Source organism: Helianthus annuus, chromosome 3 (assembly GCF_002127325.2).
Source record: "Helianthus annuus cultivar XRQ/B chromosome 3, HanXRQr2.0-SUNRISE, whole genome shotgun sequence".
Taxonomy (NCBI): Eukaryota; Viridiplantae; Streptophyta; class Magnoliopsida; order Asterales; family Asteraceae; genus Helianthus; species Helianthus annuus.
In genome coordinates, this window is record NC_035435.2 from 171,147,407 (window position 1) to 171,167,904 (window position 20,498).

Here is a 20,498-nt window from a genome sequence, read left to right on the forward strand (position 1 = left end):
AATTTGTCGAAAATTTGTAGCAAATTGACCTCGTTTGCTACAATATTCTTACAAAAAAAAGTTATTATATTTGTAATGTCTAAATTTTTGTAAAATAAATAAATTAAAAAAATTAAAACTTAAGTTGTAGCAAATTTGTAGCAAGTTGCTACGGATTTCCTACAAAAAGTTATTTTATTTGTTAATTTATCAATTTTAGAAAAACATATATTTTTTAGAAATAAAATGTTAAATTTGTCGACAATTTGTAGCAAACTAACAACACCAGTAGCTACAGATTTCCTACAAAAACATATTGATTCTAAAAAACATATTGTTTCGAAAATAAAATTTTACATTTGTTGATAATTTGTAGGAAATTGACAACGGTTCCTACAGATTTCCTACAAACTGAAAGTTATTTTATTTGCTATTTATCAAATTTAGAAAACGTATATTTTTAAAAAATAAAATTTTAAATTTGTCGGAAATTTGTAGCAAATTGTCACCAGTTGCTACAGATTTCCTACAAAAACAATATTTTATTTGTTAATTATTAATTATAAAATCATTTAATTTTATTTGTCAATAATTTGTAGCAAATGGCCCCTATACTGGCCGAGGAATAGTTACGGGGGCGTAAAACAAAAAAATACGCTGATGGGGACCGGCATATTATGTGCAGTGCTTTACTCATTTACGACAAATAATAAATAAAAAGGTCATTTACTCACTTACGATACGATACAATACGATACCATACCATACCCTACGATACGATACCATACCCTACGATACGATACCATACCATACCATACCATACCATACCATACCATATGATAACATACGATACGATACCATACCATACCATACCATACCATACCATACCATACCATATGATAAGATACGATACAATACGATACGATACGATACGATACCATACGATACGATACCATACCATACCATACCATACCATACCATACCATACCATACCATACCATACCATACCATACCATACCATACCATACCATACCATACCATAAGATACGATACTATACCATACAACACCATCCATACCATACCATACCATACCATACCATACCATACCATACCATACCATACCATACCATACCATACCATACCATACCATACCATACCATACCATACCATACCATACCATACCATACCATACCATACCATACCATACCATACCATACCATACCATACCATACCATACCATACCATACCATACCATACCATACCATACCATACCATACCATACCATACCATACCATACCATACCATACCATACCATACCATACCATACCATACCATACCATACCATACCATACAGCACCATCCATACCATACCATATCATACAACACCATCCATACCATACCATACCATACCGTACCATACCGTACCGTACCGTACTGTACCGTACCATACCATAAGATACGATACCATACCATACGATAAGATTCGATACGATACGATACGATATGATACCATACCGTACCGTACCGTACGAGACGACACGATACGATACCATATTACACGATACTACACTATACCATACGATACTACACTATACTATACGATACGATACGATACGATACGATACCACCACCATATCTATATTTCTTTGTCTTCGACAACCACCCCTATCCATGTGTCTCATCATCTCCGACAATATCTCTGAGTTCCGATCTAGTTTTGTGAGGTTGTGGATTTCGGCGGTGGTGGGTTTTAGAAGGGTTCCCTTTGCAGTTATACTTGAAAAATGAAATTCTTTGATTTATTAGGGTTTAGTAGCAATTAAATATGAAATTGGTGGTTTAGGATACACAGCAGGCGATACGGAAGGGTGTTGGATGTAAGGAGGTAGGTAATGATGATGGGAGCAGATGGATTTGGGGCGGCGAAGGAGGTAGGTGATGATGGCTGGATTTGGGGTTATGGTTGCAGTCAGAATGAAAAGGGGCTTGCTCCGAGTGGATGTTGATAGCTCAGAATGAAAAGGGGCTTGCTCCGTCTAAATGGCCCCATAAATTTAAGAGATCCAATTGTGTTTGGACTACATCTCCAGTGAAAACAGAGGCAATTTTGCTTGGGTTTCAGGTAGTTTTACGTTTGCACCACATCCCCATTCCATTTTGCGAGTCAATTGATGTCGGCCATCAAACGATAGTGGGATCCTCACATGTTAGGCATGTGAGGGAAATAAACTGAGATAATTAACTTGGTTAGTCATAAAGGATTAAACCAGCAACAAAAATAAACTTAAAGGATGTTTTTAGCAAGTTTTAAACATTAAGGCTGGAACCTGCAAGTTTGAAGAAACATAAAGGATGTTTTGTGCAATTTAATCGCAAAATAATAAACTAAAGATAAGTATACAGATTATATTAGAAGATAAATATAAATATAGAAAAATAGTTATAGATAAATGTCGACTTAAAATATGGGATAACTTGATAATTATTTTAAAATTTGTAATTTTTAAGATAAAAATAAACATAAATATATGGCAAGAAAACTAAAAAATAGATGTCTCTCGTATTAACACGTGTCTCTCGTATTAACACGTGCCCGTCAATTGGTTTCTTTTATTATAGGTATAGATTGGATCATTCCCCAACCATTGGATCACCCACCTTTTAGATCAGATTTTTGGATATGACCCACTTTTTAAGCCCATTAATGAAAAATTCCCGCTTATACCTTCGCTCGTTTTCCCTTTCCCGCTGCTCACGAAATCCCAGCCCTAATATCAGAGCATGGAAATTGAACAGCAAACAACCCAATAAAGGAGTAGGCGACGACGACGGCGACGGCTGCGTTCCAGACGGTGGATTCCGGCGGCTGCGTTCCAAACGGTGGTAAGTTTATCATCAATCTCTACTTGTTGAAATCCTAAGTCTCCGCCGCACTCCATCCGCCTTAATCTCCGACGCCACTCCGAAAACGGTACGTGCTTTCCAAAATTCTTTGTAGTTTCAGTGAATGTGTTGATTATTTGAGTAGATTAGTGTCGTTTTTTAACTAACAACGAAACCCTAGAATAGCTTGACTTGAAAGAGGAAGACACATAAACATATTTGTTTGAAGAAAATAAAAGTTAAATAGACTAATCTCGTTCTCAGGTCTTGGATTTGGTTAAGCTGCAACATTTTGTTGTATTTTTATTTGATTTGTTTAGTCCCTCTGTTGGTTTCTGTGGTGTATCGAATTCTCTGTTTGGTGTTTTGGTGTTTTGGTGTTTTGGTTTTGCCAAGTTTCTTGCTAGGTAGAGCCTTTGTTGGTGGAATAAAATCGGCTAGGTTTTGATGTTAAAAAAAGACTAATCATTGTAGGGGTATGAAGTTGCAGTTCTAATTTAGGTTAACAGGGTAATTCAGGGTATAATTGTTAATTGCAGAATGAGAGGGGTTCAGGCTTTGTTTACCGTCATGTCATTAGTTTTTTATTAGGAAGAGTGTGTATCCCTGTTTATTTTTGACAACCTAGTTTCACACTTAGTTGTACTAATAAATAGTTGAAACAAATATAGAAAGTGGATACAACGGGCCACGAAACATAGTGATTTCCATATGCTTTGAAGCTGATTAGACGACTCCTGCTTGAAATGAAACAGAGCGCGAATATACTATTGTCACTAACAGAATACAGTCGGTTAAAAATTTGATAATTTTGATTCTTATTAGGCTGGAGAGGCTGCAAGAACTGCTGGAGTGGGAGCTTATTCAAATAGATTAGGAGAACCTCCTAGCCAGGTGCTCTTTTTTTATTCAACTTTTGCATGGAATCTGTTTGATTGCTTAAATTTTCTGAATATTGTGGTGCACTTTTTGTTTGTTTGTAAACATATATGGTGTTGGTTGTCTTTATATTGAAATGGTATTGTTATGTCTTACACTCGTATGTCATTTGGCCCGGGTATTGGCTCTTCTAGTTGGGTGCTGGTGGTTACTAATTCGATGTTTGAATGCGTTGTTGCTGCTATTAGTTTGATGTTGTGATGGTATTTGTGATAGGACTGCAATCTAAAAAAGTGTTTTGCTGCTGTAAATATTTTTTGGGTTGGTGTTCTCTTTAGTGTATTTCCCGCGAGACCCAATGACTTTAGGTTGTAAATAATTTTAAAGTAAAATTGTACCAGGGTGTCGTCCCCTTAACCAAAAGAGTATTTTTTTATCTGAGTCATAGTCTCCAGGGACTATTGTCGTAAGCTCTCTCGATAGAGAAATGCGAGCGTGCAATGACTTTACTTCTCTTACCAAGACAAATGCTTTGGTGTAGCAGTATTGTTACAAAATCTGTTTGGTGACTGTATAAAGTAAGATATTGTAAATATAAACTCATTGAGGTACATGAATGTCTTCATTATATATATCATCATATAAAGCTTTTGTTCCATATCGTCACTAATTATCTTCTTAGTTAATATGTTTGGCCACATGTGTAGGTTGAAGTTGGAGATGTGGTCAGAGGTGACTGAGACATTAGGGTCTTCATATGGGACAACGGGGGTGGCGTGCTTATGGCTATAATGGCGGTGACCGGAGGTTTGATTCCAGTGTAAAGGAGTAGGCGACGGCGACGATATATCCTCAAGTCGGCGGCTGCGTTCCAGACGGTGGATTACGACAGCTGCGTTCTAGACGGTGGTAAGTTTACCATCGATCCTAATTTCGTAAACCCTAAGTCTCTAACTTGTGAAAATGTGAACTTTATTTAAGTTTTTTTGTTGCTGTTAGGGTATAACTATTATGAATTTGAGATTGTGAATTTTGGTACACATAACCTAACTGATATTTGTAATTGAATAAACCCTATTCCTTGCTGAATAACCTAACCAAACATATAAAGTTTCAACAAGTAGTGATTATATATGGAAGTTAGCACATCAGTTCTCAACGGATCTAAAACACCATTAAAGAAGGCTGAAACGAGTATTTGTTGTTTTCCAATGACTAGAAATTATAACACTGCTATTCATATTTATGTTTGACTATGTTTGACTAAACCCATACAGCATTAGCCTTGAGGAGCAACTGTACTAGTTGACCCTTAAGATGGTGGCTCATTATTTTATTAGCACCACCAATCAGTTTCAATCTTTTGTCGGTTCAGGATTCGGGTTTCAGTTTCAGTCTTTACCTAACTATCCTTAGCTAGGGGTGTGAATTTCGGACACGACCCGAAAACACGACACGAACCGAACACGAAATTTGCGGGTTTAGGTTTAGTCTAGGTTGAACCCGCGAACCTGTTTAGGTTAACGGGTCGGGTTTGGGTCAACCCGATCAGGTTGGCGGGTTGACCCGTTTAACACATTTATATTATATTTTAATCTTTTACAACTTATTGTATGTCATAAATTAGATGAGGTGTGTATTTTATGCCATAATTATAACTTAAAAAGAGAAATTAGCATAAGATTTTATAATTTAATATAATTTGTGTTTTTTAAGTAAATTTTAATTTTAGAGTAAATTACGTTTTTGGCCCCTATGGTTATATCACTTTTACTATATTAGCCCAAAATAAGAATTTTTAACATATCTGCCCCCATGGTCTCTATAACTAACCATTTTGGCCCCTAAGTCTAACCATTTTAGCCCCGTCTCCATAACTAACCATTTTGGCCCCCATGATCTCTAGACTTAGGGGCCAAAATGGTTAGTTATAGAGACCATGGGGGCAGATATGTTAAAAATTCTTATTTTGGGCTAATATAGTAAAAGTGATATAACCACAGGGGCCAAAAACGTAATTTACTCTTAATTTTAATATATTAACTTCAGAAAAAAAAAATTCGGGTTGAACAGGTCGTGTTCTGGTCAACCCACAAAACTTCGATTCGTGTCCACGTTCATATGTATGATATGGTTTTTGGGTTCGGGTCGGGTTAAACCCGCCTACCTGCTAACACGACCCGTTTAGCACCCCTATCCTTAGTTATAAGCACCTAATCATCTTTATGTGTGTGTGTTTGTATAGGAAGATACTAATGTAGGAGACAATTATGGGCCACTTTTGGTTCTTATAGGGAATTGTAACGTGTATGATAATAAGCTTGGAAGATATTTCGTTGATCTTCAAGGACATATGGTACAGGTGTGTATTGTCTTTTTAATCCAAGTATGCATTGAGTCTCAATATGTGGTGCTTTTTAAAATGGAATACTTGCAGATAGCATAAAACCCATCTCTCAAAATTAATTCCAAGTCATCTTGTATTGTTTTATTATGCTGCTGTTGTGTTCCAATTTAAGCATTTAATTGTATATAAAATGAAAGCAAGTTGTTACTATAACAGCTTGAGACCTCTATGCATCATGTATTAGACGAGTAGCATTCAACATTTTACATACGAGAAAAAAAATTGTGCAAAGTGATGAATGTTCAGAGTCTGTAGTGTTATTATTCTGACCATAAGTACAGTGCATCATAATTTACTTCAAAAAAAAACCTGTTTAAACTCATTTACACCAGTGTTTTGAAAACCAGATTGAGGCAAAGTGATGAATGTTCAGAGTCTGTAGTGTTATTATTCTGACCATTAGTGCATCATCATTTACTTGAAAAAAAACCTGTTTAAACTCATTTACACTAGTGTTTTTAAAACCAGATTGGACCCGCCCATCGAAATGGTAGTGTCACTGGCTGGTTGAACTGTGGGATTTAACCAGAAATTGATTAAATTCTTCACATTTTACCATAATTATTTATTTAATATTTTGACGTCATCTGTTTTTTACATCTTACATCTGGTTTGGCCGTTGCAACTAGTGGACCAACAAGGAGACCGGTTCCGGTCCTCAAATGTTGGTTACACCCTTTAAGTGAGATTGACGAATAATTCTTGCTTTATATTTGCAGGTGAAACACATACAAATATAACTATGGAAGAAAAGCTGAAAACATAGAGTCCCGTTTCGAACAATTTCAACAAGAGCGCGAAAAAGAGCGGGCCGATCAAGCTGCATGGCAAAAAACTATGGAAGAAAAGCTGAAAAACATCGGAAATAAGTAAAAACTCTGGTCTTGTTAAGTATTGAAATGTTAGAGTTCGGATTAGTTTTGAATGCTTGTAATTTGGATTTTTTGTGCGTTTTGGAATGTTTTAGAATTTCTACAATGTTTGGAATGTTTCAGAATGTTGCTTTAATATTTTTGGAAGATTTTAAAATTTTGCTGCAATTTTTTTGGAATATAATAGTAGTTTTGCTGTATTTTTTTTCATAAAAAATGGTTTTTAGTTTCTTTAATTTGTTACAGTTTGTCACAAATCTGTAGCAAACAGTGCAGGATTTTTTTCTGAGTTGTAGGAAATTTGTGGCAACCTTCAATTTTTTTTTTGGTTTGTAGGAATTTTGTCGAACCTTTAAATTTTGTTTTTTTGGTTTGTAGCAATTTTGTCTTTAACCTTTAAATTTTGTTTTTTGGTTTGTAGGAATTTTGTCACAAAACAAAAAAAAAACATTTTTTAAGTTGTAGGAAATTTGTCACAACCTTAAAAAATATATTTTTTATTTGTAGAAAATTTGTAGCAAACTGTGAAGAGAAAGTTCTATAATTTTGTAGGAATTTTGTTGCAAAATAAACATAATTATTCGTAATTATGGATAATTTTTCTCATTAGTGTTATTAATCTTAAAAGTAAAATATCATACAATAAATACAAAAATAGGCATAACTGTGGAAGAATTGTAGGAAAAACATAAAAAACCGGTTTGTAGGTATTTTGTAACAACTTTTGCGACAATAAATTTTTGTCGAAAATTTGTGTGAAATTTTGTCATAATTTTGTAGCTAACATCATTTTCGACAAGCTTATTTTGCACGAGACTTTTTGTAGCAAATCTGTAGGAAAGACCAATTTCCTACAAATTTGCTACAAATTTGGCTGTCACAAAGTAGGTAGTTTTCTAGTAGTGTACGTTTGTGAGTGTATTTAGCCCTTTGCACTAATGATCTCCTAACTCAAAATAATTAAGGAGGAACGAATCTTAGAACCTCTTAAATATCTACTGGATTCGTTCCTCCTTCATTCTTTAAAACTGTTTTTATTTGAAGATTTATTTTTTATAACAATATTATTATTTATTGTAATCATAACTAATGCCTTAATAATTTACAGAAATTTTATAGTATTAACAAGAAAAAAAGTCCTTGTCCAACAACCCAACTGAACAAGAGGCCAACCCTACCCATGTTGACCTGACTGAAAAAATGACCCATAATTATATATCATATTTGATCATCACATCTTGCAGGTGTTCTGATACTACATAAAGATTTGGATTGCTAATAAAATCTACAATGCCTATGGATCGATTATGAGTCCATCTAAGAGAGTGCACTAAATATGTAGACATCAGGTGCAATAGCTCGCCTAAAGCAACAACCTAGGAGTGCAAAACCGTCTTTGGTGCGATACAACTGACAGCAACACTTGATTGCAATGATCATGGGGTATTTATCAAGAGGGACACCAAGGGAACACATTTGGTTGAAAAGATCAAGTGCATAAGTAAAATGTTTCATTTTAGTAACAGCATTCAACAACTGAGTGAATTTGACAACAGATGGCAAAGGTCGTCTGTGTGACATTTCATGGAACAGATTCATGTCATCATTCAAGTTGGTATCTTTTTCAAACATGGATCGATATGAGGATACGTCGGAATATGTCGATAACACCAGATATATCAACGACATATGGTATCAAGGTACGACTTGTTTATAAACATCAAAACAAACAGTTCAAATAGAGAGCTCGAAACTTCTGAATTCAAATATTCAGAAAAAAAAATTGGAATTATTATAAATCCCTTATTCATTCGTGAGATAATCCGAGGTTTCAAGGAATGCTAACCGATTGAATTAAAAAAATATCACCCTATTGCAGAAGCCAATACTTACAGACTAGCAATCCTAGTTTGAATTATGATCAAGCTATGATATCCACATTGTTACATAAAAATGGAACTCGCATATATAATTGATAAACTGAGAAACATGTATCAAGAAACAAAAACTAAAACATAAAGAAGATCTTGCAGCTAGCTTTCATATATTAGCAAAATATCATTAAAATACAACAAACACAAATGCCTAAGCGTTGTGAATTCATTAAATGGACAATGTCTAAAGACCAAACACATGAAATCAAATGTGAACCAAACACATGAAGACCAAATCGAATTTGGTAGAGATTTCCAAATAACTATTCAAGTTTCACTCCCAGTCGCACAAGCTAGGGTCGTCTATTAATTCTTTTGGCACAAGCTTACCTAACAGCTTAAGCATACTTCTATCTAGTAAACCAGCTGCGATATCATCTATAAATAACGATAAAGTCGAAGCATCAAGTGAGTAACCTCTATCATCCATTTCCTGTAAAAGCATCTCCACATCATCATAGTGCTGGTTCTTTAGACATCCTTGGAGAAAAACACGGTAAGTAACATTATTTGGTGGGTAGCCACTCTCTTCCATTTTAAGAAACAACAACTTTGCTTCCCCCAATAGACCTTCGCGACAAAAACCACCAATCATCACATTATATGTCCTGACATCAGGTTTCAAACCTTTAACGCTTAGGCCATGGAAAAGATTCCTTGCAATGTGAAATTTCCCACATTTTCCTGCCCCATCAATGAGGATAGTGTACACAACAATATCAGAATTAAGCTTGCTATCACCCATTAACTGGAACAAAGAGAGCGCATCTTCTACTAGATGGTTGTTGCAAAGACCGTCTACAATTATTCGATAAGTGCATTGGTCTGGAATTAGGCCTTGTGCATGCATCTCATTGAAGAGTTTGCGTGCATCTACACAACGCCCAACCTGAAACAATCCTTGTAACATGGTGTTGTAAGTGACCACATTGGGTTTTAAACCTTGTCCGGTCATTTGACGAAACATTTGCATAGCCTCTTCTATATTCCGATTCTTGCAATACCCATTCAATAAACTACTGTAAGTAACAACATTAGGAACGAGACCTCTAAGTGTCATTGAATCAAAAATCTCCCTTGCTTTGATCATTTCACCTCGAAGACAGTAACCATCAATAAGTGAACTGTACGTCACTATGTCTGGAACCTTATCTCTCTCAACCATGATGTTGATAACAGCCTCAGCTTCTTCTACTTTACCTTCCTTGCAAAAAGCATCAACTAATACATTAAAGGTTTGCACATCCGGAGAAATGTTCTCATCCTCCATTTCTTTTAGCATCTTTGAGGCCTCATCCCAACGACCTAATTTACAAAGACCACAAATTAAAGAGTTGTAGGTGATGACGTTTGGTAGAATACCTTTGTCAGATACCATTTCTTTAAAGAGCTTGAAAGCGTCATCTATCATTTTATCCTTGAAAAGACTATCAATGATGGTGTTATATGTAAAAATATCAGGCTTGCAGTTTGTTTGTTCCATTAGCCTGAGCAAAGCAAGTGCTGTAACGTTATTACCGAACTTGCAAAGCCCTTTAATCATTGTGTTGTAAGTAACTACATCAGGTTCACAAAGTTTTTGTTTAATAAGCTTCTTGAATAGATTCTCTGCTTCAAGAATCTTATCTTCAAGGACGAGTCCGTCTAAGAGTGCATTAAATATGAAGACGTTGGGTGGAATAGCTCGCCTAAAGCAGCTTCCTAGGACTGCAAACCCGTCGTTGGTGCGATACAACTGACAACAACACTTGATTGCAATGCTCATAGAATATTCATTAACAGGGAGACCAAGGGAACACATTTGGTTGAAAAGATGAAGAGAAGAGGGAAAATGTTTCATTTTAGTAACAACATTCAACAACTGAGTGAACATAACAATAGATGGCAAAGGGCGTCTCTGTGACATTACATCGAACAAGTTGAGTGCATCATTCAAGTTGGTAATTTTATCAATCACAGAAGAACCATGCGAGTGAGTACCGTATTGTAAACCGAACTGGAAAGATGAGAAAGGGGAGATGGTAATAGAATTACCTCTGAATTTAATAAAAGCATGAAGAACAGAATTTGTGCGATTCATCATCGTCAAATGTTTGAGATTCTAGCCTATAGAATGGGTTCTTTATTTGTTTCGGTAAATAAATGAACACCAACGTTAGAACTGTTTTCAACTACCCCATTTCCGAAACTTTTTAACCCTGCGCGTTGCGGCAAGATCTCGTAAACCTATGCGAAGTACTAAGTTTACCATGACCAATATAAAATTTTTAAAAAATTAGATAAAAAGTGACAACTTTAAAACTTAGTGGAAGTGAAACAATTTTTTTATGTAAAGAGTAAATTACAACCGATATCCTTTAACTAAAGAAATTTCAGGCTCTGTCATTTATCTTATCGGTTTTTAACATTTTATGTCATTTAGCCTAACCTAGTTAAGTTTTTCTGGTTAAGTCTTGCTATGTCCCTCTCACGTGAGGGCAACATGGTCTTTTCATCTCAATTTTATAGGAAAAATGAAATAAATAAATCTCTTTTATCCCCTCCACTTTTTAGTCGATTGCTCCTTTTTACAGTTAATCCAAACAAAAATATAATGCATGGTTTGGAACTGGAATTATAAAATCAAAATAAAATATTTAAATAATGAAGTCTTATAAAACAATCAAAAGAACTGACCATTAGAATGGTCGGCTCAAATGCAAACAACTTCTTATGAAAACTACGATGGGATTAATAGATAAAGCTAAGATAATGTTGGAAGCTTACCATAAATTTCATCGATGTAGTTTTGTTCTGGTGCTTGTCGTATGTAGAAGGCACCCATTACAAGGTTTGATTCACGTTCATTTTTTATGTAGGTTTTTTATCGAAGAAGTTTTGAGAGAGCTAATAGCGATGGTTTTTTAGAGGAACTAGGTTTTGCCCGCCCGCGTTACGGGGCATTAAGCCGAATATTTCTTTCTCATAGCATGTACGTTTGTGTTTTAGTTACTTGTACATACTACTCATAACATGATCTAAAAAAATTACATTGACTAAACAAAGTAAAACAAAATACTACCATACTTTTGCTAAAAAAACTAAAACAATGTAAAAACTACCGCTTGGCATGGCGAATAAAAATTAAATTGAGCCAACCAATTAAAACAAAACACTAGCATAGTCTTGTAAAAAAAAATATTAAAACGAATTTTATACCGGGGGCAAAATCATAAATAAACACAAAAAAAATCATATCGATGTAAATCAACTTAAGTTTGTATCGACACGTAAATAAAAATAAAGACATAAAACTCGATTAAAAAGTATTTAGGAAGTTAAGGGGTTGTAAGAGTCAATGCTGAAAATTAAAGGGTAAAAGTAAAAAAGAAAAAAAAAACCACAAAAACAAAAGAAAGAAAAAGAAAACAAAATATTAAAACGAATTTTATACTGGAGGCAAAATCGTAAATAAATACATAAAAAATCATGTCGAAATGTAAATCAACTTAACTTTATATCGACACGTAAATAAAAATAAAGACGTAAAATTCGATTAAAAAGTATTTAGAAAGTTAATGGGTCGTAAGAGTCAATGCTGAAAATTAAAGGGTAAAAGTAAAAAAGAAAAAGAAAACCACAAAAAGAAGAAAAAAAGAAAGAAAAAGACAAAAAAAAGAATAAAAGGAAAAAAAAGAAAACACCACTGTAGCAAGGTGGTGTTGTCATTTGATATATATAATAATATGAACAATGAGATGTTATGAGATGTAAGGGAGGAATTGAAATTCATGTTAAATTGAGATGAAATGACCATGTTGCCCTCATGTTAGAGGCACATGGTAAGACTTAGCCAAAAAAATTTAACTAGGTTAGGGCTAAAGGACATAACATGTTAAAAATTAGTAACATAAAGAACAGAGCCTGTAATTTCTTTAGTTAAAGGACACCGGTTATAATTTAATACAAACGTAAACGACACCGGTTGTTATTTACTCTTAAGTAAAAGAAAAACAAAGTTTGGTGGTCAAAATAAAAGACACCAAAGCTACAATGGTGGACCCCCGCCTTTTACCTATCTCTACTTGTAACCATAGAACCTTGTATGGCATTTTTGTAATTAACTTTCAAAATATGGGTTATTTTTGTCTACTTTTTCTAAGAATCTACCTTAAATGTTATATATAGTAATGTTAACCGATAAAAAATTTAGGCGTTATGTGGTGAGAATTCTGTTAGTATTGGTTTGTTTCATTGAGGTATCGCTAAAGTACTGTTACTCGGTAACCGAAAGTAAATATCTAAGAAAATAAAGTCATGCAATACCTTATAAGGATATCACCATGTGTTTTACATCAATCGAAACTATAAAACGAAGATAGATAACGATTGCGATAGCACCGATCTGGTTACCGAAAGAAAGAAACATAAAAAGATATATGCTATATTTGAGCCGATTCGGTTCAACGCTAAGTGGCAATAATTTGATTGGTCGGCTCTGTTTTGGCTTTTGTTTCGACAATAACACTCCCCATATATATACAAATGTTTTAATTCTTGAATACTTATGTGTATTGTTTGATGCTTGGACTCGAAGAATTTCGCAAGTGGTGGCAGTCTAATTTACGATTGTTATTAGAATTGTTAATCTGTTTTTTATATATTAAAAAATTGCTTCGGGGTATTTGAAATTTATAGTAAATAAAATTAAGAAAAAAAAAACCCAAAACGTGTATTATATGATGTGCAATCTTCGTGGTGGTCTCCTGAGAAGCAAGTGTAGCCTGATAGTGAACAACTTAAGAAAGACCTTGAAAATTCAGAAATTACTCTATGATTTACTAAAGATGATTTGTATGTTGAAGGTGAATCAACAGGTCAAAATAGTGAAAGGCAAGCTAGTACAAACTACAAACAGTGAACCTGATAGCCAAGTCAGCCCCAGTCCAAGGCGATCTCAACGGGTACGTAAACCTAATACAAGATATGCTAATGTTGCCATTGTTGAAGATGTTTGGGCAGAACCTAGTTCGTTCGAAGAAGCTTGTTTGAAACAACAATGGTACCTAGCAATGCAGGAGGAAATGGAAGCCTTACATCGGAATGAAACTTGGGAGTTGGTCCCAAAACCTGATGGTGTGAAACCTGTAAGTTGCAAATGGGTATACAAGCTCAAACAGAAGCCGATGGGTCCGTGGAAAGGTTCAAAGCTAGGCTTGTGGTTTTTCCCAAGAGTATGGTGTTAACTATGAAGAGACATTCAGCCCCGTGGCTAAGTTAACAACGGTTCGAGTGTTGTTAGCCATTGCAATGAGTAAAGGGTGGTCGTTAGCGCAAATGGACGTGAACAATGCGCAACGATGGCACTTAAATGGAAATCTCTTTCCACTAACACGGGGCTTCCGATTCACCCGGTTCATACTCAGCTGTCTTCTTTTCACCTTGATCAGATTGCTTCGACTTGTCATTGTACCGATGTGAATTCCGGTATCTATTGCCTTGACCTTGGTTCTACCTTCCTTTGCTGTTTGCTGCAAACAAGGCTTTGTCTTCAAATTTTGGAGAAGTTTCAACGGTCAGGTTTACCAACTGTTTTGCCAAAGCCTCCTGGCTAGCCAACAGGTTCTCAAATTCACCTACCGACGGCTGAGTAGGCCACCCCTGTACCGCAGCAACATAACTCCGGTACTCCGGTTTCAACCCGTGAATGATGATGCGTTTCATCCTTGCGTCTCCAATCACTGACTCCCGATAAAGATCATCGATTTCTCTACACAAGGTTTTAACCTTATTAAAATACCGAGAAATTGAAATATTCTTTTGGGTTATACTCAACACTAAACAGCTCGTTTTCTAACAACTGAAGACGGGCATCGTTTTTCTTCGACAGGACTTCAGCTAAAGTATCCCACGTGGTTTTAGGATTCGTTGCATCCTTGATGTGTTCAAGGAGTTCTTCTTCCACTGTTGTCTTCAAGATGAGCATTGCTTTCCCGGCCTTGACTTTCCACTTCCATAGAGCTCCATCCTGAGTCTCTCTCGGGGGTTGCACGGTGTCGTTTCCTTGCACCATTTTCCATAGATCTTGCCCCTGCAAATATGAAGAAAGATACGTAGCCAGGTCTTGTAATTCTGGTTATTCAATTTCTTCACTCCACCGATCAATTGCAGGTCCGACATCTACCACTTGATAAACAAAGTGAATTAAATCAAAGCAAAAACTCACAACTCACAAACACACTTGTGGCTGAATGCCAATTTTCTGATTAAAACAATGGCAACGATTACAACTCGAAAAATGCAGAAACATAACAACTTTAAATAACCAGTCAAAGAGACCCACAAAGCCACTACTCCACTACCTAAAATAGCGGAACTAACTGACCCATTACTTGAAAAGAATAACACAAATAAAACACATGCTAGAATAGGGAAAACAATAGACAATCCAATGTGCATGTGATGCACACGTGAACCAGCAGCCTAAAACAACGTCATGGATGTTGCACATGCTTCAACATTATAGCCAAAAGGTTACGCCAAGCATATATGAACAACTAGACACAAGAAGACCAAATGGAATGGAATGGAATTTGGTAGGTATTTCCTGCTTTCTACATTTTGTAAGTTATTATCTTCATTTCTCATCCCACAATTACTATCTCAGTTTCACTCCCAGTCGCACAAGCTAGGATTGTTCAATAATTCTTTTGGCACAAGCTTACCTAACAGCTTAAGCATACTTCTATCTAGTAAACCAGCTGCGATATGATGTATTAACCATGATAAAGTCGAAGCATCAAGTGAGTAACCTCTACCATCCATTTCCTGTAAAAGCATCTCTACATCATCATAGTGCTTGTTCTTTAAACATCCTTGGACAAAAACACGGTAAGTAACATTATTTGGTAGGCAGCCACTCTCTTCCATTTTAAGAAACAACAACTTTGCTTCCCCCAATAGACCTTCCCGACAAAAACCACCAATCATCACATTATATGTCCTGACATCAGGTTTCAAACCTTTAACGCTTAGGCCATGGAAAAGATTCCTTGCAATGTGAAATTTCCCACATTTTCCTGCCCCGTCAATGAGGATAGTGTACACAACAATATCAGAATTAAGCTTGCTATCACCCATTAACTGGAACAAAGAGAGTGCCTCTTCTACTTGACGGCTGTTGCAAAGACCCTCTAAAACTATTCGATACGTGTTTTGGTCTGGAATTTGTCCTTGTGCATGCATCTCATCGAAGAGTTTGCGTGCAGCTACACACCGCCCAACCTTAAACAATCCTTGTAACATGGTGTTGTAAGTGACTACATTGGGATTTAAACCTTTCCCAGCCATTTCACGAAACATTTGCATAGCCTCTTCTATATTCCGATTCTTGCAATACCCATTCAATAAACTACTGTAAGTAACAACATTAGGAACCTCACCTCTCTCAATCATGATGTTGATAACAGCCTCAGCTTCTTCTACTTTACCTTCCTTGCAAAATGCATCAACTAATGCAGTAAAGGTTTGCACATCTGGAGAAATGTTCTCATCCTCCATTTCTTTTAGCAGCTTTGAGGCCTCATTCCAACGACCTAACTTACAGAGACCACAGATTAAAGAGTTGTAGGTGATGACGTTTGGTAGAATACCTTTGTCAGATACCATTTCTTTTAAGAGCTTCAAAGCATCATCCATCATTTTATCCTTGCAAAGACTATCAATGATGGTGCTATATGTAACAATACTAGGCTTGCAGTTTTTTTGTTCCATTAGCCTGAGCAAAGCAACTGCTGTAACGTTATTACCGAACTTGCAAAGCCCTTTAATCATTGTGCTGTACATAACAACATTAGGTTCACAAAGTTTTTGTTTGACGAGCTTCTTGAATAACATCTCTGCTTCAAGAATCTTATCTTCAAGGACGAGTCCATCTAAGAGTGCACTATATATGTACACATTGGGTGGAATAGCTCGCCTAAAGCAGCTTCCTAGGACTGCAAAACCGTCGTTGGTGCGATTCAACTGACAACAACACTTGATTGCAATGCTCATAGAAAATTCATTAACAGGGACACCAAGGGAACACATTTGGTTGAAAAGATGAAGAGAGGTAGAAAAATGTTTGATTTTAGTAACAGCGGTCAACAACTGATTAAACAGAACAACAGATGGAAGAGGGCGTCTCTGTGACATTTCATCGAACAGGTTGAGTGCATGATTCAAGTTGGTGATTTTATGAAGCATGGATCGATTTGTGGAGAAATTAGAGTGAAGAAGGAAGGATGTGGTGATTGAATTACCTCTGAATTTGATAAGAAGAGAATTTGTGAGATTCATGATCGTCGATTCGTGAGGAAAAAGGAGTTGATGCTTCAAGTTCAACCTAACTATCAAATGTTGGATTTTGTTATGAAACAAATGGATATATATTCCATATGACATTTCCACAAAAAAGATCGTAAATGATACTATAAAATGTGTAAATTGAATGCACGACGAAAGCAAGGGCAAAATGGGAAAGAAACCTTGAAATATACTGGCAAAGGTGTTTCCTTTTTGGACGTAGAAAGTAATGGGTATTTCAAAGCAAATCTTTAAATGATTTAAAAGATCAAATGAAGCATGATTGGCTCACCTTTATTAACATTGCAATTAGCTAAACCTCTAAGGGCTTCTTTGTCACGTAACGGTTCAAGTTTACTTGCTAACCATCTCAAAACAATACTTTTGCAATCGTTAATCACCCGAGTCGAGATATCCGACATACGTCGTATCCCCATTGCATCAAATTCATTAGAAACAGACGCAAGATCCTTGGCAGCTTCCGATATAGCATTTTGACACGTCTCCCGACAACACTCATTAACAAGATCAATCTTCCCACAACTAGCAAGAATCTTAGAAGTGTTGACCATTTTTTCAAACCCGTCAACATCTTTTACTGGGCAAGAAGCTTCGGTTAGGTTTGACGGACCAACGGAACAAATCTGCTGCAAAGTGTTATCCGCACCTTGACTCGTGAGAATTTGGTCAAAGTCAGAAAGACAGTGTTTAGCGTGAGTCGAGTTTAGCGAAAGTGTTTTGGTTTTTTTACTGGATTGACCAATGAGTATCACGAGAGTTGCTTCAAGTTGTGGACAGCATACTACATTGGCAAGGTACGGTGCAAATACCGTGAAACAATCAGTTGCAGTAATGCTCATCATGGTATCTATCGCATCGAAGTCTAGCGTACAGAGGCCTGGATTAAAAAAAAATATATATTTAAACAAAATGCTATTCATTATTTTTTTTAACTGGGTTGCTTCTGGTCATGTTTTATTACGGTCAAAAGTCACCCAAACGGTATTATAATGCGTAAAACCTTATAGATTACATTTAGTTGAAAATCAGTTATTGTTGAGATAGTATACTTTTTACAATCATATTAGTTAGAGTAAATTGCCATTTTAGTCCAAATAGATTTTTAAAAATATGTGTGTGTATGTTTTTCTAAAGAAATAACATTATGTATGTATAATTATTTGTTATTTATATGTATAAAGGGGTAAAAAGATTTTTGGATGAAAATGGCAAATACCAAACTATTTTAGTGAGCTGACCAAATTACCCCCGACTTAACTGAGATTTTTGACGGAGTTAACGAAATGGACGAAAATGACCAAAAATGGAAACGTCGGGAACCCAGGGAAGAAAAAAGAACTATTTGGACTAAAGTGACATTTTGGGCCAAACCTCAGGGACTAAAATGGCAATTAACTCTATTAGTTATTTACAAAAGGTTTATATTATGTACACCAATATGCCCATTAAGTATGCCACCACTAAACAAGATAAAGAGGGTGTGTGAAACGAACCTGATAACTTTGGGGCGGTGTTATTTGTGATTGTGAAGGGAGACGGTCCAAGAAGAGGATATAGGGGTTCAGGATTTCCGGTCTCGGGCAACAAGTTATCCGCTCTTTGATCAAATATTAGGGAGTTATGCAGTGAGCTGCATTGGGAGCCATTGAAACCTGTCCAAACGCTTGTGTGTCAATAAAATATACAAAAAATTTCCGTTCATGGCATGTTTTCAAGCTATATTTATATGCCAGTGGGTATATTAGATATTTGACTAATAGTCAGTCAAAACACTCTACGAAACAGAGTGACGTGCGTTTGTGGCACAATGGGCTTCCACTATACATATTAAAGATTATTACTTTCAACTTTAAAGTATATCATTTAAGACATTTAACTAATAGTCAGTCGAACACTTTGCATTTCATGAGAACAAAAGGAACCATGAGGATGTGTTGACATTATTTTTTAATCCATTCTCTAGGATAGCATCCACCACACGATATAGATATAAGTGTTAACAGCGACCACACAACTTGTTGGTATTTTTCGGTTCAAATGCAACGGGATAGGCTACGACTAGTTTGGAATTTGGATACAGAAAACATCACCAAATCAACCATAGGGCTGTGATTCAAAACTGGAAGCTACATATTCACCACTTCGGTTAGGACTGGACATCAACCATAGCATGTTGCATTTACATGGTCTGCGATCACAACCCATATTATCTCTATGTGGACTTTGTAAGCGGATCATCATGGCATCTAAACTAAAACGACGACCCAGGTCTACAACATAAACCATGTGAATAGGTTCAATAACTGACATACATAACTGGGATTCTGTAACATTTCGATATGTTACATTTGTAACAATTTTCATTCTTAACCTCTGTAGTTGACACTCACTAGGTTTGACTATAAAAAAGTCAAAAATGCACTCAAAACCCTAAAATCAAATAAGCTTCAACAACAAACAAATCTAAGCAAACCCCTTAAATCTTAAAGCATCCAATCAACTACCATTAACAGCTCAAACACATTCTCCTACAAAAACAATATAAATCACATTCTCAAACCCATGTTACATAAACAAAGAAACCCATCAATCCAACACACAGAATCAACAAATAGCTAAACCCTGAAGAAAAGATCCAAACTTTTTAGGTTTTATAAATACCCAACTGAGAAAAACCATGAAATCAAGCAAATAGAGTGACAAATTAAGACGGGTATTTGCTAAAACTTACAGAAAATCAGTACACGTGAGAAAATGAGCATGAAATTGAGCTTCTGAGCTTCACTTTCCCTCATGCTTGATGGGTTGGTTATTGTCGCCCTTCAAGAAATATGAATTTATTGTAACAAATTTGCAAAATAATAAATGAGTGAATTTAAAGAAAGATTGTCATAATTTTGTTGAGAAAAAGAAGGCGGTGATGAAACGGGAATATATAGAGCAAGCAAGTAGTTTGGTTGCAGCTGTCTATTTATTTATATGCCAAGAGCCCCACAAAAATATATAGTGTGTAGATGAAATATATGTTTGTTATTTTGGAAAATCACTAAAATAGCTAGGACCACGCCGTTATTTCAATACTAGCCGACTGACACCTCTCCACGAGCTGGTACCGTTCACTGACACGGCTTAAGGAGTTCTTTCAACGCAAACCAATTGTGATGCGGGTGAACCCGGTCTGGAATGGGATCCCGGTAG

General features: G+C 35.8%; 3 protein-coding genes and 1 long non-coding RNA gene across 5 annotated transcripts; 1 reads left to right on the plus strand and 3 right to left on the minus strand.

Annotated features, from left to right (window-relative positions):
* The first annotated feature begins 2,610 nt into the window (after nt 1-2,610).
* LOC110896094 lies at nt 2,611-7,191 on the plus strand. 2 transcript variants are annotated; one of them, XR_002567634.2, is made up of 5 exons: nt 2,611-2,950; nt 3,688-3,756; nt 4,449-4,650; nt 5,987-6,103; nt 6,868-7,191. It is a non-coding gene; the product is annotated as an uncharacterized LOC110896094 (long non-coding RNA). The 2 variants fall into 2 exon arrangements; XR_002567635.2 differs by lacking the exon at nt 5,987-6,103 and having other exon boundaries at nt 2,618-2,950.
* Nucleotides 7,192-9,036: 1,845 nt separating this feature from the next.
* Nucleotides 9,037-11,037, minus strand: LOC110896095 (putative pentatricopeptide repeat-containing protein At1g12700, mitochondrial). Its single transcript, XM_022143530.2, has one exon. The coding sequence runs from the start codon at nt 11,035-11,037 to the stop codon at nt 9,229-9,231; it is 1,809 nt and encodes a 602-aa protein (XP_021999222.1). The 3' UTR covers nt 9,037-9,228.
* Nucleotides 11,038-15,552: 4,515 nt separating this feature from the next.
* On the minus strand, nt 15,553-17,275 carry LOC110893613 (pentatricopeptide repeat-containing protein At1g62670, mitochondrial-like). Its single transcript, XM_022140708.2, has one exon. It carries the CDS (start codon nt 17,271-17,273, stop codon nt 15,603-15,605), a length of 1,671 nt encoding a protein of 556 aa, XP_021996400.1. The 5' UTR covers nt 17,274-17,275; the 3' UTR covers nt 15,553-15,602.
* A 209-nt stretch (nt 17,276-17,484) lies between these two features.
* On the minus strand, nt 17,485-20,251 carry LOC110896096 (uncharacterized GPI-anchored protein At1g61900). Its single transcript, XM_022143531.2, has 3 exons — nt 20,032-20,251; nt 18,794-18,952; nt 17,485-18,177 (listed from the first exon to the last, which is right to left on the minus strand). The coding sequence occupies exons 1-3, from the start codon at nt 20,093-20,095 to the stop codon at nt 17,540-17,542; spliced, it is 861 nt and encodes a 286-aa protein (XP_021999223.1). The 5' UTR covers nt 20,096-20,251; the 3' UTR covers nt 17,485-17,539.
* Between the last annotated feature and the right edge of the window lie 247 nt (nt 20,252-20,498).